This window comes from Myripristis murdjan, chromosome 22 (genome assembly GCF_902150065.1).
Source record: "Myripristis murdjan chromosome 22, fMyrMur1.1, whole genome shotgun sequence".
Classification (NCBI taxonomy): domain Eukaryota; kingdom Metazoa; phylum Chordata; class Actinopteri; order Holocentriformes; family Holocentridae; genus Myripristis; species Myripristis murdjan.
The window spans coordinates 10008616-10031631 of record NC_044001.1 but is presented as its reverse complement, the minus strand read 5'-3'; the positions used below and the strand labels follow the sequence as shown (position 1 = coordinate 10031631).

General features: G+C 43.8%; 2 protein-coding genes across 4 annotated transcripts in view; both read right to left on the bottom strand.

Moving 5' to 3' along the window:
• sptb (spectrin, beta, erythrocytic) overlaps positions 1 to 16430 on the bottom strand; it is a 44681-nt gene extending 28251 nt beyond the window's left edge. Inside the window, exons 1-5 of one of the 2 annotated variants that reach the window (XM_030044505.1) lie at positions 16134 to 16430; positions 11492 to 11759; positions 2473 to 2624; positions 2069 to 2242; positions 430 to 527 (exon numbers count right to left, since the gene is read on the bottom strand). In XM_030044505.1, coding sequence (XP_029900365.1) covers positions 430 to 527; positions 2069 to 2242; positions 2473 to 2624; positions 11492 to 11639 — 572 coding nt within the window. In that variant the 5' untranslated portion in view covers positions 11640 to 11759; positions 16134 to 16430. Of the gene's footprint in view, positions 1 to 429; positions 528 to 2068; positions 2243 to 2472; positions 2625 to 9234; positions 9868 to 11491; positions 11760 to 16133 lie in introns of those variants that run through there. The other variant, XM_030044506.1, reaches the window with a different exon arrangement.
• Positions 16431 to 17452: 1022 nt separating this feature from the next.
• The window catches only part of stard9 (StAR-related lipid transfer (START) domain containing 9), a 44647-nt gene continuing 39083 nt past the window's right edge, over positions 17453 to 23016 (bottom strand). For both annotated transcript variants that reach the window (XM_030044512.1, XM_030044513.1), the window contains exons 25-32: positions 22572 to 22718; positions 22163 to 22262; positions 21670 to 21836; positions 21328 to 21392; positions 20946 to 21148; positions 20119 to 20198; positions 19508 to 19666; positions 17453 to 19406 (exon numbers count right to left, since the gene is read on the bottom strand). In XM_030044512.1, coding sequence (XP_029900372.1) covers positions 19302 to 19406; positions 19508 to 19666; positions 20119 to 20198; positions 20946 to 21148; positions 21328 to 21392; positions 21670 to 21836; positions 22163 to 22262; positions 22572 to 22718 — 1026 coding nt within the window. In that variant the 3' untranslated portion in view covers positions 17453 to 19301. The remainder of the gene's footprint in view (positions 19407 to 19507; positions 19667 to 20118; positions 20199 to 20945; positions 21149 to 21327; positions 21393 to 21669; positions 21837 to 22162; positions 22263 to 22571; positions 22719 to 23016) is intronic.

The following is a 23016-nucleotide window of genomic DNA, read 5'->3' as shown; positions in this document are numbered from 1 at the left end:
AATCCTTTATGACTCTTAACAATCCCACAAAACTGTCCAATGGAAAATCTGGTTGAATAATACTTTTCTGATTCTATTGCAAAAAAAGTGAAATAGTAGTGAAATAGTAAGTTTGTTGCACATTTAATCATAGTGTATATGTATACATACATACGTATAAATATTGTTTAATTTTTCATCATCAGAGAACAAAAAATAGAGTTCTGCTCTAACCCCTGTTGTGGCATGATAAGAAATTAAAAGATCATTTTGAAACATCCTTTAAAAAAAAATTGAGCATTGGCCTTTGAATGGAAAATCTAATTTTCTTCTAAAAGGCTAGGTTGTGCATAGGGAACGTGTCTCACCAGCCCTATAGGACACTCCTATTGATTCTCAAAGTACCTTTAGAGAGTGTTGGCGATGCCAAAGGTCACCCGTCAGACTCACCCTGCAGTCTTCATCTGACACCACAAAAGAAGAGCGTCTTTGGCTGAGCGTGTCTCCTTTTGGTCCGCCTGACCGGTCTCCACAATGATGTCTTGGATCTGACAAGAACAACAAGTACAAGAACAGCTGGATGGTAAATAATACAACTTAACTAATGACTGGGAGGTCTGCAATCAAACAAGAGCAATTCACAGCAGAGAGTGAAAACATCAATGATAGTGAAATGCTTTTCTTTTTTGTTCTTTTTTTTTTTTAACATGTCACTAATTGGATGCACCAGTTGGGAACATTTTCAGCAAAGTGACACAAATATCCCGTTGAAATACATAATTTATTACAGCTTCAAGAAAAAGTAGGCGGGTTAATTTGTGTGAAACAGGACTAATCTCAAGTGATACACAGACAGTGCCATTACCCCGGCTCGATTTTCGCAAATCTAAGACAAGGTCCAATTGATAGAACGAGGGGTGTTAATTATTGAGGATCTTATTTTCCCACACAGAGGTCCAGTAATTAGAGCAGCGATGTGATCTAAGAGACAGGCCTTAGGAGAGGGATAAATTTAGCCAACTTTGGTTCTCCTTGGTTTCTTCAGTCTGCAAAGACACAGACAGGAGCGAGTCAACTCCTTCCTCCCCCTTCATTACTTTTTTTTCCCTTTGAAAAGGTTGAATAATGCAGGAGGCCATATTGTTTGAACTAGCGAGTCTAAAAATAACAGTGTTGCTGTCAAATTAAAAATAAATACTTGCCTCCACCCCGGGCAGATAAAAGAATCAAACAGACATGTTCTGATGTTCTGGATGAGCTTCGAACAGAAGATAACGACGACTGGAACCTGAAGGTGTCTTGTCTCACGAAAATGAAAATTCATACTAGGCTGGTTAGTTGGGACTGTGTCTGTGCTGTTCACGCTGACCCAAGTGACTTTAATGATTTGATTAAACCCATACGATTGTGACATTTACATGAAAAATATAAACACCATGCTCTGACTATATTAATGTGATTATGCTCGTAATTAAAGTAAACATAATTGCAGTCATGCTGTATTTGGAGAGGTTCAGTTAGTTTGCTTTTACATGGTGGTGAAGTTGTGCATGTGTCCTGCTCATTATGTTATGTGGAGTTCAAAGATGCAAGGCGGTAGGAGTTTGGAGAAGTTTGTAGGACATGAGCAACATGGTTTTGAGATGATTGCAATATTATAATGGCACCATATAAAGCAGATTTGTCAGAATAATTGCATAAGCCTGTATTTGCTGGGGAGGTTGTATATTACGGAGATCAAAAGCTGTGGCGGCGCAGAGTTGCAGCTGTGATCATTTCAGTCAAATCTGATGGTGGTATTATAAGAAACAAGTTTTATTTAGCAACCAAATAAACAAGTAAATAAGTAAATATAGCCAAAGACCCATCTGGATGGACAAAAATTTGATTTTGCTCTCAGATAATCCGAGCCTGATTTGGAGGATTTCAGGCTTTGATATCATCTTTCTAAATCAATGACACAGCGAGAAGGGGAGGAGCGGGTGAAATCAATGCAGATACAAATTGAACACAGCCACGGCATACACACGCAGCAGAGTTTTTTTGTTTTTTTTGTTTTTTTTTTTTTAAGAGAGTGGTGCTGGTTTACCTGGAAGCGCAGGATGATGGTCCAGATGAGGCCCAGTATGAGGCGATGGTTGCCGTCGACGATGTCGTGGGAGCCCATGTTCTCCAGGTGGACCCTCTGCTCCTTGAGGAACTGCAGGGCCTTGTCCACGTTCTCCAGACAGTGGATACGCATGCGGCCCTTGGTGGGCTTTGGCTTGGGAGAGAGAGAAAGACAGAGAAGGTCAAAACAGAGAGTGAAAGGAATGATAGAAAGAGAGAGGGAGAGGGAAAAAAAAACTCCTTTATCAACAGTAGATAGCCCCTTGTATACTTAGGGTTGATTTTTTTGGGCATCTGACTCTGAAATTCTGGCTGGAAAAAATGTGATCGAATAAACTCATGCACACACACCCAAAGATGCAAAGCAGAGCAACAGATTCTTACCAGTCGTTCGCCGGAGAGGACCTCCAGCAGTTTAATGAGCATGCGTCCATCCCGCAGGTCCAGGTAGAGGTCAGAGATGCGACAGCCGACCCGGGACAAGATGGAGTTGACCCACTTGGTGAAGGTTTTCTTCTGAACCGCCTCACGCTCATCTGATGGGAGAAGACAACCGTGAATGATGTGATTCTCACGCAAGTTCAGCTACAGAACAGGAGCTGGTCATACGGTATGTTAGGTGCTCAAGGGCACTTCAGCAAGGGCGGAGCCTCAGTCCTCTGATTGAAGAACTTTCAGATGCACAAACATTACATGGAGTTCAGTCTTGATGGGAAAAGGCTAAGATGTGAAAGTTATGTAGGTTAGATAGACCCTCTGAAGTCAAACTTACTATACAAGCCTAGCTCTCTCACTTGCTGACCTTCAAAGATCATGAATGCCGTGGTCATTACTGCGTTTTTCTTAAAAAAGTACCATTACCGTTTACATTTTTATTTATACTTTGACAGGAGTTCTTTCTTCGCCTTTCAAGTTTGCCATTAACTTGAAACGCAGTCTCACGAACGGCGGCTCTTTGGTTCTGCCCATTCAAGTTTAACTCGACCACGAAGTTTATTTCTGCCTCCCAAGTAGCTGTGTCAGGTGCCGTCCTGCTGCCCTTGGCCTCACCGCCACTGCAGTGGTAAATGGGGAGGCTATTAAACGGAGCCGCTTACAGCGATTTGCAGTCCTTTCATCTTGTGTGAACAGTCGCACAGTGCAGCCCATCTCGGTTATTCCTGAGAGTGACATTATCTAGATCTTCAAATATCAAAACCTTTTCTGAAGATGCTTGCAAATTGCATCATTATCACCACAAGATACAATCCAACTTAGAATAGAACTAATTATGTTTACTCCTGTAGTAGATTTTCAGTGCAGTGTACTGATTTTACTTTTACTTAGGCACATCACATCTATTAAGAGGGAACAAACTGTGTGGTCTCTCAGATACTGCACCATAAACTGAACTGATGTAAATTCAAGACTAATCAGGCTTTACGTTATCTGTGCCCTTTATTGTTTCATTTTCTTAAAAAAATAAAAAAGATAAAAAAATAAAAAAAAAAAAAGTAAGTGAAAAACACCATGGTGGTCCTGTACTGTATAGTTTTGCCTTTTACAATTAGCAGGGATCATTTTTCAGTTTTCTTGCAAAATGGGATTTCCATCATTTACAAGAAATTACACATACTTACCCATAGTTGACTGTTGGCATGAAAGCTGCATGAATAGTGTTTTGGAATGAAATCCTTCATTTTTTTTTTTTACTCCTGCTTTGCTTTTCAAACTACTGCAGAGCATGGAAGACTTCAAAATAAACATATGTTTAAGAGATCACCAGAGGGAGGTTTTTCTGCAAATCACAAGATCCACACTTCCACAAAAGGATATTCCCAAAGCGTGCAGAAGCTTTCATTTCAACATCTATCTCTCCTTATCCTCCCAGTATGGTGGACAGAGATGTCCTGCTGCATAATCTTGTCAGCCACGTTAACGTGAAAAGTAAACACCAACAGGGCGTTCTGCATGGCCAGGTGTGGGTGTGCTCACGCTGAGACCCTGGACTGCAGTTTTGCATGAAAACTTCGGGAACAAGCGGGCAGAGGAGATGCTACAAAGTGAAAGCAACAGAGGCTTTGAGAGGTTTTGGAGTGTTGAGCGCTACCCACATGGTGACACATCTTGCTGAGCTCACGCTCACACTTTAAATCATATCTGAACATACCGGCAGATGTGCCACCTACTCAGCAGCAAAAATAAAACTGAATTCAATGGCACCATATGTGAGTATGACCCAATGTACTCTGCTCTGTTTATTGTGTTTGTTTGCACACTTAATGCTAATGGGGTTCGGTGGTTTATCTGTTTGGGAGGTGGGGGGTGGGGTGTGTGTGTGTGTGTGGTGGGGCACTATCTGTAATAAACAAGTGTTGGGGGGATTGCAACTTCTTCTTCTTCCTCTAACTCTTATTTCATGCTCAATTAAAGACTGACCGTTATAAATGCCTGTTAATGGTGTTAGTACTGAATGTACTATTTAGAAAATATAATGTAAACAAAGAAAAATCTCAGATTTCCTTACTTTCCTGCAAGCAATAACTTTCTAAGATGATTTTTGTATTTTTTTTTTTTTTTTTTTTTTTTTCCAGTGGATATCTTATTTTGGAATGAAACTCTCCATACAGGTGGGGTATATTAAAAGAATCTAGGGCAAGGATGAAGGAAGGTTTCCCTGTGGGGCACTTTTACATTGAATACAGTTACCTTGTTTGCACCCTGCACACATAACACTCACACACACACACACACACACAACGGACAAACACACTGACCATCAAATTTTAACAGGTTAAAGATTTTCGACGACACATCTCCCCCTAAATCATCCCATCTTGTACGCATGTGTAACCCCCATCTCCCGGCTGCTGTGTGCCCTGTTTATTCCTGATCCCAAATATGAGTGCAAAGGACTGCATCCTTAATGACTCATGTAATAAATGATTCAGGCCCCGAGGCTGCGGAGAACAGGCAAGGAACAATTAGAGAGTCAGACGAAACAGGAGGAGAGTGAGGGAAAGACACGCTGAGAGGGAAAGGAGAGAGAGGCAGATAGATAGAGAAGGATGGAAGGTGAGGGTTGTGGAGGAGAGCAGATATCAGCCACCGAGAGGGGATAAAAGGAGAAGGAGAGATTGAAATAGAATAAGAGTTAGAGAGGCGGGGGCAAAGGTAAACCAGAAATGAGGGAAGGAAGAAAAGGAGGGCAAACAAAAGAGGCCGACGGGGGATCAGCCAAGAAAGTAATAGAGAGCGTGATTGAGATGCAGGCTTTCAGGTTTAGTCTGTGGAGACCCAACCAGGAAAATAGAACAGGAAACATTATCTATCCCCAGAACTGCTGAAAATGACCTAGTAAGAACATCCATTCTTAGCATCAGGAGCAGCCAATAGTGTAAAGAATCGGTGGTTATGTTACGTTAACCATGCGCTGCGAGGGCTCGTTAAATAAATCATGGTTTGTCCTGCTCTCCACGGTCAGGAACAACGGCACGCACCGCGCTCTACCACATCCATAAGGATAACCGCCCCATGAAAGAGTAATGACAATTAAAACATGCAAATAACCTTCTGCTGGGTTGGACTGAGAGCCCCATTAGGAGTGCCAGCCTTGATTAAGCACATCAGAAACGCTCACATCACACCCTGACAGCAAAAAAAAAAAAAAAAAAAAAAAAAAAAAACAGAGAGCCTCGAAAAAAACAAAAGCTTAAGGTGGTATTGCAGTATGTATACATATAGTATGAAAGAGAGATTGCAGCAGAAACCCATGACGAATGCTTTCGGAGCTATGTAGGGCGCTGCTTCCGAAATATTGTCGAGCAAACGCTGACTAGGACAAAGGGCTGACACAGGCCCGCATGGCTCTCCCATATCGTCTCACATCGCAAGACCTTGAGAGGAGCACGATGATGCTCTTGGCCATTTAAGAAGCATGAAATGGAAGGAAAGATGAGGGGGGGGGGGTGTAAGTGGAGGGGAGTAGGGGGCTGATGCTACATGCATCCCGCGGAGCTGTCTCCAGATGAGCAGTTAAACAAGCTCAATACGACAGCAACTCTCCGTGTGCTCGCTGCTGAACAAAGCCTTCAGCATTTGTTTCCCCGCGAAAAACGCTGTTCCGTCTAACTCCCAGCTCTTGTCGGGGGTTTTGCAGCGAGGCCGACACGCAAACCTGGAATTCCCAACCCGGATTGTGAGGCCAGCTGTAGGAGCATTGTTAAACTCATGCAACATTATTAAAGCAATGCTTCGGCTCCCCTTTTCGAACAGCCTGGGATAAGATGTTTGAGAAGGGGAAGTTAATTTGTGCTGTATCTACCTTTACCATCAGCAGTGCATTGATCACTGCGATAAACATGCCGAGCAGTTCTCATTTGTCTTTGTCTTTGTTTTTTTTAAATCCCAAGAGTGTGCATTTCAAATACACCTTATCCACTGTGTAACTAAGGCAGCTTCAGAGTTGCTGCAAGACTTATTTAGTCTCTCTAACAAAGCCAGGCTAACGACTCCCACAGACTTCAAGTCTTTATGCTAAGCTAACATGAAACGCTCCCCATAGGGACCGAACCAGTGCACATGCAGAGGCGAAGATGGTGTTGAACATCTCGTCTCAGTCTGGATAAGTCGGAAAAAGGGGTATTTTGCCCCCAAATGTTGGACTATTCCTTTAAGCTGCTTGGGTAAATCCATGTGGATGCTACAATCCTACACTGTTTTCACTGATCAAATCCACCTCAGTCATGACAGGGAAACGTAGATGAAAGGGAAGAGACGGGTTCCAGCTGAAATAAGACTTGGACTGTGCAAAATGCGGTGTGACTTACGAGGGACGTGGTGGATGTACTCGTTTTTGGACCACACTCTGCCACTATCGGACAACAGACAGGTGTGGCGCGTTTAATCTTCTCAACAACTTTAAGATACTTGCATCGGCTTTTTTTCCTTGTACAAGCAAGTTTGACTTTTTTCACTTTCAGCGTGACAGTTTTTCCACAGCGGCCTGCGCCTCATCAGCGCCTCTGAGCCTCACTTCCTGTCCTCCAGGCTTCTCTTTCTGTCAGCTGTGTATCACTACAGGCCTTACTAAACATTCCTCTGTTTCACATGCTTTTACTTAGTGATCTCCCATCCACTCTTTTGACTCCAGAGAAAGCCCCATGACTTATTCATGCTGATGGATTTTCCCTGTATACAGCCCGATCCGTCTTTTTTCCCACAGTCAGCTCTTACCAGACGTGGCCCAGTGGACCCAGAACCGCCGCATGCCTGAGTCATGGCACTGCCCGCGCCATACCTGTCCTACGGGCACCGTACCGATTCCTGTTACAGCCCTGATCCGTAATTTTACTTGCTTTGTTTACATGGTGATTGAAGACACATTTCTCAGTCTACAATGTACCGCCTGAGCTATTCATAAAAGGATTGACAGGCCGTGACTGCTGGATGTGATTTGAATGCATATTTGAGGTTTTCAGAGTTTGCTGATACTCAGAACGAGCGTGCACTGTTAATTATGATTGTTTAGAAAAGTTGCAAAATGCTCATTTTCTTGTTCTACTGGCAAGCTCAGAAACGTCTGTGTGATCACATGCTGAGGTTCACATAATTTAGAGGGTCAAACACATTGCATATCGTATTTTCAAACACTAAACAAGAGGAAAAGGGCTCAAAGACTTGAGGAGGATACTTAGCTGAGGAAAGTATGAAGGTTAAAGGTCAAGGTGTAACAAAAAAACAGCCAGGTAAGGTGGAATAAGCACAATCGTGAAGTGAATAGTAACCCACATGGTAGACACAGCAGTGCAGATATTTAACATTTAAAAACAATGAGCATGTCAGAGACAAGACATAGATCATGAACGGTTGAAGTAAGTGATTGGACCCAGAGGTTGTTTCTTCTCTCTGACTGTCTTTCTCTCTTTTGTTGTATTTTTCCCTCTCTCCCTATTGCTTATTCTGACTTTCTTGGGTTGTTTGTTTTTAGTTCTAGCTAAATTTTCTGTTGCTGTCAAGGGGACTAACTTGGATAAAAAAAAAAAGGGTCAAGTAAATAAAATTTCGTGGAGAGTAATTGGGAGATCAATACGCCTGGCTCCAAACACCTCCCTGATTTAGGCCAGCTTCAAAGTTTGCTGCCTCACGTATCAGTTTCCCCTGCACTCTTTAGGATCAGTCGATACTTGAAATCTACCAGAGGCAGAAAAAAAAAAAAAAAAGTATGTTTCCCTCTCTGTTCCTCCATCGTCTCCTCCATTTTCCCCTTCTCACTAATGCATTCCTGTCATCGGGGATTTGGGTAGCATAGTGCAAGCGAACGAAAATCCACAGTGACGAAAACCTCGCTTTTAGAGCCCTGATATTAAAGGGAGCGAAAACTTGAATCGTAGGAGAAATCGATTATGTTTTTTTTTTTTTTTGATACAACACCCACATAAACAGACATGAAAAAGTGAGATGAAAACGGTACACGCTAATGCATTGTTTTGCAGAAATAAAGTGGGCCATACCGTTTGTAAATGGATGTTGACAGAACGGGCCATAGGGGAAAATGGGTAAGAATCTGAAGAATCTGATAAGATAAATATTATTTGTTATCCTACACAAAATGGAGCATGTGAAAGTGCATGACACTAACTCGCCGTGAATGGCGGTGGGAGGAAAACAGTGCAACCTTTTTATGAGTTTTCTCCATAAAATATTCAAAGCCGAGTCAGTGAACAATTGGGGCAGAGCCACAGCTTCCGGAAAATAAATAAATAACTACCAAATACATTTAATAAAAAGGGCCACTACTATGGAAGCACGGCATTTTTTTTTTTTTTTTTTTTTCTTCAGCTGCCTTTCCAGTTCTCACAACAGGGTGACAAACTAACCTGGCAGACGCTCGCATCACAGCCCAGCCCAGCCCAGCAACACCCCCCCCCCACCCCCACCCCACCCCCCCATCAGCTTCCTGGCCAAGACACAAACAGAGGTGGGGGGAGGGAGGGGCATGATGAGAAGTGTTATCTCTCATCTGTGAGGTGGGTAGAGGACGCTCGCTCGCTCTCTCTCTCTCTCTCTCTCTCTCTCTCTCTCTCTCTCTTCTCACACATACACACACTCGCACACCTCCTCCATTTCCATTTCCACAACCGCCGTCCTGCGCGGACCCCCCTGTACCTTGCAACTGCCTGAAGCGTCCATCCAGGATGGAGTTGAAACAGATGTTGGAGGTGCTGAAGCTCAGCCAGCGCGCCCGCTTCATACTCTTGGCCGAGGAAGAAGAGGAGGAGGAGGGGGCGGGGGCGGGGGTTGGGGTGGGGGCAGGGGCAGGGGCGGGGGGAGGGTGCAGGGTAGAGGGCCGCTGACGTCTGGGGGTGCAGGAGGAGGATGAGGAGGAGGACGAGGAGAAGGGGGAGAGGAGTCCCGCGGGGGCCACGGTGAGAGGAACGTGCAGGAGGGTCCCGTTCCTCTCCGGGTGGTGCTGCGGCTCCTGCTGCCTGCCGCTGCGCCCCTCTCCCCTCGCCGTCCTCCTGGTTTCGGCGCGCTGGGCCCGGTGGACAGGTGGGGTGCTCCTGCTCCGGCTGCCGCTCGGGCCGACCCGCGCCGGGGCCTCCTTCTCCGGCGGGGCATAGGGCCGGCTGGCAGCCTCCTTGGCCGGTGCGCCGGTGCGGACGGCTGCGGTCTCCCTGCTGCTGGACTTGAGGCTGATCTTGACCTCTCGGAGCCGGGGTTGGCTGATAGGGGCGGCGCGCAGCAGGCACGGGCTGCTCATCTTGACCCCCCCAAACAACACACAGCTTGGAGCCTGGGAGAGGAGCTTGGCACTCTACGTCTCTCCTCTTCTCTCTCTCTTGTCTCTCTGTCCTCCTTTTCCAGTTCCGTCTCGTGCTCACTCCTGCTCCCTCCCTCCCTCCCTCCCTCCCTCCTTCCCTCTCTCTCTCTCTCTCTTCCTCTCTCTCTCACTCAGTTCTGTCTCCTTCTTGCTCTCTCCTCATTGCTGATGATGCTGTGCTCCCACTCTCAGGGTGGCACGGAGGCTTCAGTTCAGCTCAGAGTGGTTTCTCCAGCCCCAGCCATGCATACAATATGTTTCTGGCTCTGCGTCCACGTGCTCCTGATGAGGCTGGTAGACTCTCTCCCTCCACACAGCAGCACTCCCACACAGCCATGACATCACTGGATGCTAAGTGTATAACTGACACAGAAGTATAGTGGTGATGCACTGAGCCACTGGTTGAACAAACATCTATCTGTCTCAAAGGGATGTGTTTTGTGCGCTTATGTAAGGTGCAGTGTAAGTGACTGTACATCCAATATGCATGCGCTCTGAAGGCACGCAGGGTGCATACTTTTGAGTTCATCAGCTGTAAATCAACACTGGGTGTCAGTCAGAGCCGCTCCCCCTGTCTCTCCCTCCCCGTCCTCCCCCCCGTCTCCCTCTCTGACAGGAAACTCTGATTGCATTACGGAAACATCAGTGCAGCAGCACTCTAACACAATACCGCCAGCACCCACACAGAAGCACTCCTCGCTTAAAGAGACAGCAAGAAAAACACGGCCTGATAAACAGGACACCGATCTCTGACCGTTTTAGCCTCCCAGAAGTGGCGTCTCCACAGAGGCTGATTCATGTCATACCACATCATGGCTTACCCCTCCGAGGTCTGTGGCTTTACGGACACGAACACGGTGTGACCGTCACCTCCTTGTGTCTGTGATGCTTCCTCCTGTCCCAGAAACACTGCTATTTAAAACCCCTGCAGACCCCAGGCAGCAGCCGCACAGGTGGGTCACAGCTTACAAGCTTAGCCAGAAATGCCAGAGATCTGTGCTATGGGAGGCAGACAGGCAGGGCAGCTGTCCAGATCGGTCAGACGGGGGGCATTCTGGGAATGCGCGAGCAATCCTAGTAACTTGCAGGGCACGGAGGGGTGACAGGGCTCAGCTGCTGATGTGCGGGACCACGAGACACATGCCCAGTCACGCCCACACAAAAACAACGCCTACGTGGGAGCTTTTGTAGTAAAGTTACAAGTGACTGGAGGGGGAGATTTGGTAACTTTTTGACTCACGAATCGCAAACTGAGTGAGAGTCAACGACACATTGGAGACCAATAAAACCTGTGCGAGTCAAACAAACACTTACTCACTATTTTAGGTATGCCATTATTTCTCCCTAGCCCACACTCTGAAAAAATAACTTTGTCATCGTCAGCAAACCTCTGTGTCTGGTAACAGGTAGCACATCGTCTGTTACTTCCAGAAAATTGCATGAATAGTGGGTGACAGCTGCACAATACTATATTATATATTACTAATGTATAATACACTGTCTACCTGACATACATGTACCTCTGTACTGTATGCTTTATGCCCGTTGAGAGACACAGATGTGTGGGGAAGGACGCAGCCTGTTTACTATGCAACCACTCACCTGCGAGGGCCTTGATGCGTGAGCGCTCAAACAGCCTGGCAGAGCTATTGTCATTGTCTAGTTCCTCGTCTGAAAGGTCAAAGCGGGTGTTGATGCGGCTGTACTGCTGTGTGATCTCCGCATTGTCAAAGTCTGTGGTGGAGGTCATGGCGGTAGCCAGCGTGGCGACTGGGCTGGGGGACGGCGGCGGGCGTCCTCAGGTGCTGCGGGTGCGGAGGAAGAGGAGCGGAGGGGAAGAAGCTGCAGAGTGGACCTCAAACACGGGAGTCTAAAAACACAGAGGGGGGGGAAACACAAGATGTCAGTGTGATTGATTAACAATAGTACACCTGGAGACTGAGAATAGCTCCAGACAAAACCTGTATGGGTGTCTTCAATAAGGAAGAGGCAAATCAGTATGGAAGAGCAGCAAACAAATGGAGGCTGAAATGTAAATAGCAAATAAAATATAAATGACCAGACAGACGTGGGAGGGCTTGCCAAGATAAGCAAGAGAACCTCAGTAAGTGCCGCCTGGCCCATTACTGCCTGCTATTTCGAACCCAGACAGGACGTGTTACCCAGATCACTGAGCAGGTGGAAAATTGCTAACAATCCAGGTCATTCATCATCATCTCCTACTAGAAAACAATAAACGTCTCACTGATTTTCATCATCAAATTTCTTTTATTTCAGCCCTTAAAGCTGCAGTGGATTATTTCTCTATATAACCCGAAAATCATGTAACATCAGTAAACTGCACACACTCAAGAACATGAGAGGCAACGGATTTAATGTTGGGAAGTCCAGTTTTGGGTTTCAAATTCTGATTTGCCTCGCTCTATGAGCAGAGCGGTATCCAGATCTGACACCAGAATTTAATTCAGGCCAAAGGTGAATTAATGTGGTTTCAGTTAGGGACGCTCTTCTCTATTACTTTGTGTTTTCAGGTTGGTAAAACGTTCATTTTCCCGGCGCAGTTTTAAAACTGGACCCATTCCCCCCCTTGTGGCCCTCGGGATCTCCATTTTGTACTTGACACACTGCACAACTGTCACCCTGTAATGCGGGCCTGTGTATTCTCCATGTGGAATGGCGGGTGAAGGTTAGCCACTAAGATAGCTCTATCTGGGTGCAGCATAACTCTCTTATCATCTCTCGCAGGGGGAGGGCAACCCCTCTGTGCTGAAGCGTGTGTCGGAAGCTTCTCTAACCGCCGTCTTTCAAATGATGCAGCTCACGCAGTTTGAAGCGCGAGTGTGTGTGTTTGTTCATTTCTGCTGGCGGCTATCTGCAAAAATAAGTGCGTGGATGTGACGGGGGCACCTAACCTAATGTTGGCACCAGGGTACACTGGTAAAAATTGAAGAGTTGAATAAATATGGCAGAGTGCTCTACCAAAGTGCATACTCTGATTTTTCTTATATCAAATTCAAGTATTTTTCAAGCATTTTCAAGTTTTTCCAGCACCTCAAATTATAAATGATATATCTACATCTATCTAGCTATGTTTATGTTTAAATAAATATTTCCCCTCTATATCTCATTCATCATACAATTAAACTAGATGTTACTGTGCCATAAATAATCCAAATTATGTTTAGTGAGAGCATTATACAGAGGAGAGACAAATTAAAAGTGCCACTGATCCTGCCATGAAAGTAATGCCTTTACACAATTTTCACAATTTTAAGCAGTTTCAGGTCCTTTACTCAAAATCCAAGCACTTTGCAAACCTTGAAAATACCACATTAAAATTTAAGCATTTTCAAGGATTTCCAGCACCTGCGTGAACCCTGTGATAACTAATTATGTGAATATTGACAATTTTTTCATATTATCTGAGAGGTAAGTGAAGTATTATGAATAGCAACCTGCTTACCAATCTGTATTTATTTGGCTTCATATCCTTTTTTTTTTTAATGTAATTAATGCACCATATCAGCTACCATTTGTTTATGTGCATTTTCATAATAATCTAGTACAGCTAGTTTAATTCAGTGCTGCAACAAAAAGTTCATAAATCAACTCTTCAACTGTTCATCTCTTAGGGGAGGTTGACAAAATTAAATTTCCATCTGGGGAGAGGTGAAAGAAATTACCCTGACATAAAATTATTATATCTGAATGGATGTTTTTTTTTTTTTTATCTGTCTTTAGATGAATAAAGACAAAAACAGCACAGTCTGACTACGGAGGAGGTTTGTGTGGTGTATCGAGGGATGGGGCCCTTGGTGATGTACCGTGATGACATCCTACAGGTCTCCCTCCTCCTCCTCAGTATCAGCGCTCTGCAGAGAGGTGTTATCAGCGACGGGACGCTCCACCCACCACTGGTGATCCCCTTATCACCCCACACACAAACTAGACGGGACGAATGCATGATTCTCTGAGCAAAATAATATCCAGATACTCTTACACACACAAACTGCCTGCTGCCTACAGTGAGACTCTAATCAAGTCTAAGGACTAAATGAATCCTCAGCTTGGCCGTCCAAACGCAAACCACATTAAAATGCAACTGCAGATGATGCGACACTGGTTTTTATCTCATTTGAGCTGTGTGTAAGGAGTCTGGCCTCGTGGTTAGAGACGGTCCTGACACCGAGGGGGTCACAGGTTCACTGCTCATTGCAGGTCTCCTCTTGTGGTGTCCTGGAGCAAAACTCTGGAAGCCTTAGTGAGTCACCCCTAGTGTGAGTGCCACCTAAATGTCTCTAATATGGATGGCAAAAGAGATTAAATAAGATGTAAACACTATTAAGGGTGTTTTGACATAGCCAGAGACATTAAAACTAGCCAAAACTATTTTTTTTCCTGAGACATCACCTGCATGTGGATGTTTAGCACGTGCAGATCTCAACACAGGCGCCTATAAACAGAACTGACTTGTGGTGGCACATTGTTGCCGGGACAAACAGTAATAATTCCTCTTGGAAGAGCCACAGTCACTGGGCAAAATGTTGACAAAAAACACACTTGCCATTCTGTTTACTGGATACTACACTTGCAGAATTAATTTTGATTCATGTGGACACAGCTCTTTGTACGTACCTACTTCATTCGCAGGTGTTGCAGAATGGCAAAAAGGTGGGAATGAAATGCTACCGCTTAAGATTTGCTGAGTTGGCATTTAATTCTCCCAATTTAAAGCTCATTTTGAAACCAGGGACTGTGCACAACACCAGGATACCTTGTTTAGGATGTGGGAAAACATTTTTTCCGCTAATGAAAACTTGCAGACAGCGGTGACCCCCTCAACACCACCCCCCACTCAGACACACACACACACACACACACACACACACACACACACACCACCTGAGATGAACAATAATCCTGGAAAACAATCTCAGGGCTGCAGCTGTAACTAAAATCTATGTTGATGCTTGTACTCTTCAGAGTACAACACATTAGCTCGGCGTGTCTAGGAGCGGGCACATTATTCTGAGAAGCACCGAGTCAAATGGAGAGGATGAAATAAGAGATGGGTGTGGTCAGGATGTGTGACCTACAGTGTGTGTGAAATTGTAGCAGTAGCAACTGGACTCAGGATAGAGAAGGCCTGTGGTCCAGCAGAGACTGCTGATGAGTAAATCTGAGAGATAAACACAGAGTAGATAGAAATCAATGTGGAGGGCGGAGAGGAGGAGGCCTGCCTGCACGGCTGGCTGACCACCAAGGTCTGCCGCGGTGGAAACCCTGCAGGTTTAACTTTCTGCCAGGACTGACACTATCAAGATCACACCAATCAATGCTTATGAACATTAAAAAGACATAAATTAAATATTTAGAAACTGTGACCAGGGATGCCTAAGCCCACTAAAGGTGTTCTACATAATCCCTACTGGAAACTGATTGCATCACCATGTGAACAAGTTTCTCTGGGTGCTCCCTGTTGTTTTGACTACAACAGTACTCAGTTTGATCTGGAGAGAGGTTATGAGGAATCGATAGTAAACTGTCTCTGGAGTGTGTTTACACTTTGGGCCCGTGCTCATCCAGACCGTCAGACTGGTTACATGGCGGCACCCTCACACTTGTCCTTTTAAGGGGAATTCGTTTGTGGAGGGGACATCTTATTTCTTTGCTATTTCACAGGCGCGGACTCCACGCGGCTGTTTTCATTCACTGATACGGATCATCAGGTGTTTTGCTTGGCAGAGAGAGAGAGTGAGAGAGAGAGTCCGGAACACTGGAAAGTAGCATTGAGCTTACATAAAAACGATGCATGTGGCATTTGAGGAATTAGAAAAGCGCACCTTTCCCGGCGCAAGCGCGTATTAAGCGCGTTATGTCATTGCGCGCAAGTTCACCAAAGTAACGGGCCTCACTGTGGCCTGTGTAAGTCGCCTATAAGTAAAGGACTACACAAGAATTTTAAGTTGTGTTCAAAATAAAATGCAGACTGATTAATCATAACACGGCCGCAGGTTAGTTTAAAACAGCCCGTCACAGCACTGGGGAGGAACGACCTTGTTCTGCATGGCAGCCTGGTCCAACAGGTGGTTTGGAGCAAACTTGCGACTACACCACAAACAATGGAAGACAACTGTAAATGGAATGAGTATCATCCAGTGACTAGTGACAGGAACTATTTGGCCAAGTATCAATAATTTTATTAGTCACAGAGCATTAGCAAGTGCGTTCAATTTACACTTACTTGCTTCTGGATGTTGTCCTGTCCGAGGGTGTTTATCTTGAGCGTTCTCCCTGCCAATAAAGCAATTATAATCCCATTGAAGCAGAGTGGTCCTGGTCAGAGCGGTGGTCTCCACAACACGAGGAGGGAACAGTCCTGGTCAGGGGACGAGGGAGAGGGGTTGTAGGCGCCGCGCACACCACGGTCATTCCCGAGAGCCAGCGACTGACCCACCCTGCTGGGTTAAAAATAAAGTGGGCGCATCCAGTACATGATCTCTCCGCGCAGGGGACGGACATTCCTGTCAAGAGCTGGTGACTCTAAATGGCAGAGACACTTGTGATCTCCTGTGCGCCCCCACCCCACTACCCCGCCCCGGCAGGCCTGCCTGCCTGCCTGGACCTCTAATCGCACACACACCACCCACCCACCTCGAGTTGAGAAATGTCACCTCCGCCGCTGCCGCTGTGCGTCCCATTCACACAAAGAGCAGCGGCTCAGAGCGGGGGTCCAGGAGCCACCAGGGGTCCTGCACTGCAAAACACTGTACTTACATCTTAATGTAACCAATAACTTCAGCTCTAATTAAATCTTAATTTTTTTCTTAAAATGAAAATGAAAACAAATAAATAATACAAACACGCAGTGGAAAAATTCTGTCAAAGGTTGGTTTTTAACTATTTTCACTCTTTTAAGCAGATGAGTCAACTAACCATCCCACTAAATAAAAGTACAGCTGATTAAAGAATATTTTTGCAATTAGTTGGTTTCTATTTGGAATAATTAGTATTATTTTTAAGAAATATATGATTTTATGGTTCCACACTGTATTAAATGGCATATTTTGATATTTCTGTCATGCAGCGTACAAATTCAATTTCACTGCTATTCACAATCTATAAAGAAGCACAATGACAGAGAACGCATACAGTTATACAAGTCTAAACCAAGTGACAGGCCTATCTGATAATGACAAAACACAATCTTATCAAAAGGGAGTGTAAATGATTAAAGTGCCAGCCATTTTTTTAAAAGTCAGTGTGCTGATCTATTTGTTGGCTGAATAATCTTGGCAGGACTTTAAGGAGTGCGATAATAAAAAGAAATCCACAAATACAACTCTTTAAAATATGTCAAGTGTATTCATAAAAATAACATGAGCACATGGGCTAAATTGAATCTTATTAGCAACAGGGACGGTTTTGTGATAAAATACATTTACAACACATATGAACACATAGCAAAACATAAATAACAATGCTTTTTACACAGTCATATAAGAACTTAAGAAAATACAGATACACATAAAAAGAAATCAGTACAAAATGTTGCTGCATCTCTTCATTCTCCATCACAGGGAAATCTTAACTTCAGTCTCTTTTTTTTTTTTTTTTTTTGTGTTCTTCCTCTTTGGTTCCCCCGGGAACTTCTTGAGTCACAAACTGAGTGCTGCAGCTGCAATGCCAAAAAAGTCCCGATCCTTCTGCTACTGTAAATTATATGGCTTCATATCTGGATTCAGCCGACCCAGCTTTGACTAAGGATAGTTACGCCTTTGATCAGCCTCTGCATAGTTTAAAAACTGTACAACACTGGGGAAAAAAAATGAACCTTCACAAATGCATTTACCATTTTGTGCAAGCAACTGTAAACACAGTGGCGTGCTCTGCATATTCAAAGCAATCAGAGCTATAACACACAATCAACAGCATTTTAAACAGGAGGACAGTAGGAACGAAAATAAATACTGCAGATAAGAACAAAAAACCTTATAACTCAGCTTATACAGATTTGGGGGTACCATAGTGATTTTTATCGTAATGCAGCTTTAATAATGATGATAATAATTTTGTATTTTTTTTAGACATATAATTCAGAAAATCTGCTTCCGCTTGCCTCCAAACACAGGGAGGTCAGAGTCGGCTACAGAACAGCACCAATGGAGCTGGTAGGGTTTCAGGGTCTTGCTCAAGGACACTTCAGCAGGGTGAATTCTTGTCAACACAGGAGACTGAACCCGGGTCCAGTTGAAGGTCAGTCTCCGTTGTCCCAATACCACACTGCTGCCCGAAATATACATACATATAGCTTCCCCGCTTACACAAAGTGTTTTTAGAGTACATGTTCTGCCCAGAGTGTCATTTAGTGGCGTAAAACTTGCAGTGTCAAGGGATAAACAAACATACAGGCTAAATCACAATTGCAAATAATTCTCAGCATTTGTTTGCATGGGATTTGCTGTATCACTACACCACCCTGCTACCTAAAGAATAGCCTACCTACACAGCCTCCTGCAGAACTGTCTTTGGAGGATATTTTCTGCAGAGGGAGGGTGGTTGAGTGGTGTAAAATATGCAGTGCCTGGGGAGATAAACATGCACACATAGCAGATTAGGGCTCAACAGTAGTTGCAAATAATTCTTAAAGAGTTTGCCTGAGTGGGGTTTACCACATCAGGACAATCCAGGTGTCAAGTTCAGGTGTCATTTGCAGAAATGTATACTCGCCTGACCTTCACATAGTTTGCCTGGGGAGTGTCTTAAACTTTGTAGCTGTCACTGAATTGTCCTCTCTGGTAAATTCCACCCATCCTACACCTTAGCGAAGCATACAAATATTTGCAAACAGTTTGCTAGAGGTGTGGAAAACACGCTGTGTAGTAAATGTACATCCCATCCAAACCATGCAGTTTTAAGTAATCTATAGACCCTATCTTAACAGTTAAAATTTCTAACAGTTGAAGTTTTTTCATCTTGTCAGGGAATTGATAAGATGTGGGAAATTAACAGCTTTGCAGGCTGGAATAGCTATTTATATAGTGGTATAAAAATGTAATATAATATTAGCTATGCTGAGTGGGTCATGCTTCTAAATCATTCCCTTACCTCTATAATATATCAAAACCACAACATCTTTGGTAAAATAGGATTATGATTGTTAAAAGCATTCATATACATTAATGTACAAATATAAAAACACAGTTTCAACATATAAAAATACCCTCATATTTAAAAAAAAAAAAAAAAAAGTATCAACTTTGAATCTGAATATCAACATTACATCAGTGCTCTTCAAAAAAAAGTCAAGTAAATAAAGCTTGGGTGCAAATTGAAAGAGAGACTAATCCCAGGCTGGGGGCGGTTTAGCCTAAGTGCTCACTGCTGATGTGCCTCCGTGCGTCCTGTGGATTCACAGAGCCGCGAGGAGAGCGTCGAGCTCCGCGATGACAGCTGCCTGTCTTCTAGCTACAGTGTTCAACAGCCGGTGAGGAAAGGACGGAGTCCCTATATCCACCTGGAGGGCAGAACAATCAGTCAGAATATTTGCAAAGACTGGGATTATTAACATCTGATAACGATCGCCGTAAATCACTCTTCATACTTATCCTCTCTCACCTGCAGCAGGTAGGTGACCCGGGTGACTTCCTGACCACGACGTCTGAGGGGCTGAAGGACCCAAGCGCTGGGCATCATCTCCCCTCGCACAGCATCCACACTGGGACGGGGCAGAGATTCTTCAAACACAGACTGCATGGCTAGCACACACAGGCCGCCCTGCAGCAGCAAATACATTCATTAATAAAACAAAAGGCGAGCGCACACCGTCACTATTTCATGATAAACAACGGCTAACATCGATTTTTCCCACACCCACTGCCTCTGGGTCAGTAGTGTTTATGCTCGGTGTTGTTTCTCTGATGCGGTGTTGAAAAAGATCTGTCTAGTGTCTAAACACCTGCTTCTGTCAGAGCAAACAGCGACTACTTTCTGTGGATGAAAAACTTAATCATGCCAACCTATTTTCTGTAAAATAGGTGACAACTTAAAAGGTCTATTTTCAAGAAAGCTTTGGTATTCTGGCTTCGCATCAGATTAAAGACAAGTTTAAATGCAAATTTCTCTTTCAGAATGTGTTTAGGGTGCAGATGCTCACTGGACCGTACACAAAGACTACAGTATAGCAGTGATTATCTGTATCGGCTGGTTGACTGTGCATCTGTACTGACTTGTTTGGATTCGATGCTGATGCAGCAGAAGTCCCGTGGCTGGCTGAGGTGACAGGTGGACGGGTCTGTTAGCAGATAGACTAAACAGAGACACACACACACAAACACACAGAGGATGAGTTAGACAGATGATGACAAGTTGCAGATAGAAACCTGGGAATAAAACTGAGCAGAAAAGAAAAAAAAGGGACAGTACAAAACTTTATTTTTTGACAAAGTTAGAGAGCAAATTGCATTTGGGCTGAGTGTTATCCAGATTAAAAACAATAATGACAAAATAAACATAATACTACATCAGTACATGGAGAATTTAATAGATGAAATGTACATTGTGTGAGAAAATTTAAGCTGTGCATTAGCATATATGAATTAACAAACAACATATATGATATTAAACATACTGCAGATATCGTGCAGTGTGGTAAAGCACTACTTGTCAGATATAAATGAGTAAATGCTGTTGTTATCTTATGGATGCAGATGCATAACCAAAGTGAATGTCTGCACAGGGTTTGTAAATATTTGACAAGGTACATTTCATAATTTTTTCATCACTGAAAAGCTCAAACTGCAAGCTATCAGTATTTCACAGCGTCGAATAAAATGTTATTTTATTGTTGAGTAATTGATTTCTGCCAGTGGTCCTCAAGTACAAAAGCCCTGCTGGTTTTTACCGTAGCCATCTAATTAGGGACTGATTTACAAGTGGGATGCCAAATGAATGTAATTAACTACCTGGTAGGACAGAGAACCAGCAGTGCTGTCGTACTTAAGAACCACTGTGCCACAGTATGGAGACCATATGAGGACACAGAACTGCTCCTCACCCAGCTGAGTGCTGTCATCTAGTGGTCGTGTCCACACAGAGCGGATAGAGTGGTGATACATGTGGCTCTTGGACGGCTGGCAGAGCAAATTCCACAAAGTAGCCAAGGGTCTGTCCAGCTCCGCAGCGCCCAGGAAACCATGGACAGACGGGCTGGAAGAGGGCCTGTAGTAGGCCTGGACACCTCGTTCTGTGCCCACGTACCTAAACAGACACCATGTACTTGCATATTAATTAGACCTGTGTTTTTTAAGGAATTTAAGTAAAGCTCAAGTTGTTTATTTCTACTTGAAGCTAGACTAGGAGGCAGTGGTAAGGAATTAAGATGATTATATGTTACGTTATGGACACAACTACCGAAATCCATGGGGAAACAAGCTCACCTCCAGCCTGCTGTGGCTTTGCCCATCACCAGGTTGCTCAAATCCCCGGATGAAGCAAGTCGCACCTGTGGAAAAGACCTTACATTTATACCGGATAATCATCAAATGTACAACTAATCTGCAAGGGCAGGTTGCACACATGCACACAGAAAGTAAGAATCATTATGATGTGAAATAGACAATGATGCCAGGATGTGTGGTCCTATTTATCATGGCTGGATTTATCTGATGGTGTTTTTACTGAAATGTAGCAGCAGTGTAGGGTCCATGGAAAATTTCTCTTCAGGACATCAGTCTTTTTTTTCTTTTTTTTTTAATCTGCTCTCATTTTGTTTGTATTACCTCAGCCAGAGCTCGACCAAGGAGAGTAGATGTGATATCCTGATAGGCTGTGGATATGGAAGAGATGGAGCCAAAGGAGGCGGTGCGTTGACGTGTACAGGTTGGGGATGATGGAGATGAGGTCATCAGGGGCTCGAACCCTGTGACAGGGGGCTCGAGGCTGACATCTGGTCAAACACATGGATGTCAAAATGGGCTTAAGACACAGAACAGGTAGATGATGTAATGACAGACTGGTGGCAGACCTGGGCAAAACTAATTTCGATGATATTTTCAAGTTGAGGAGCTCAAATTTAAGGTTTCAAATTCAAATTCAAAATCGTGCCAAAATTTTTATAAAATCCAACAAAATATTTCATTGCAAAGAATTCTGAAATGTTTTCAATATAGTTTGAAACTTTCTACAACATTGCTATTTTTTTTTAACAAATATATTTGACAACTGTTTTACTGCGGTCTGCCTCAGGCTCATGAATCACTGCCCAGCCCTTACCCTGGGCAGACAGCCAGACTCTCTGGGTCTTCACACTCTGAGCACCAGATATAGGAGGACGTGTCCTGACCTTCAGCACTTCGTCCTGGAACCCCGATGTCTGAACAAAAATAGCAACATCCATACTGTCAGACAGTAATGCTGATTTGAAAAGGAAAATTACTATAAATGTACACAAACTTTAATATTCAGTGTGCCTTTTGCAGTGTTGAATGATACAAACCTTCCTGAAACTAAATATATATATATATATATATATATATATATATATATATATATATATATATATATATGTAAGAATTATTAAGCAATTGTCAAAAACATCCCACACGTTTAATTTGTGAAATATACATTCTTAAAGCTTAACTGTTTGAAATGTATTGAAAAGTGAAAGCTCAATGTTCCTAACCTGTCCGATTAGAGCGGGTTTGTTGCCATCTTTTAGCTGAACTGTGTTGCCACTGTTGTAGCCTGATGTCGGCCCAGAGGAAAGGCTCAGGCTGGATCCTGTGCACAAGGTGCTGTTGCTGATTCTCGTCCGATATCTCAAGTCATCCTGCCCCACACACAAATGGAAACACCAAAGAAAATATCAGTCATACTGAAGCATGATATTGCGGTATAAAGAGGAAATATTAGATCTGCCAGTATCCACTAACAATGTCTGTCGACAACCATCTTAATAATTCATTGTCAGAGTAAATACATCTAAAACAAACATGGGGTAAATGTTTTTTTGCAAATATATTTAAGGATTGTTTTAGCTTGTGAAGGTGCGTTTGCACTGCAGCACAGAACAACAGAATTACTCCAAGAAAGTTTAAACAACCAGAAGACAATGTTTAAAATTCATA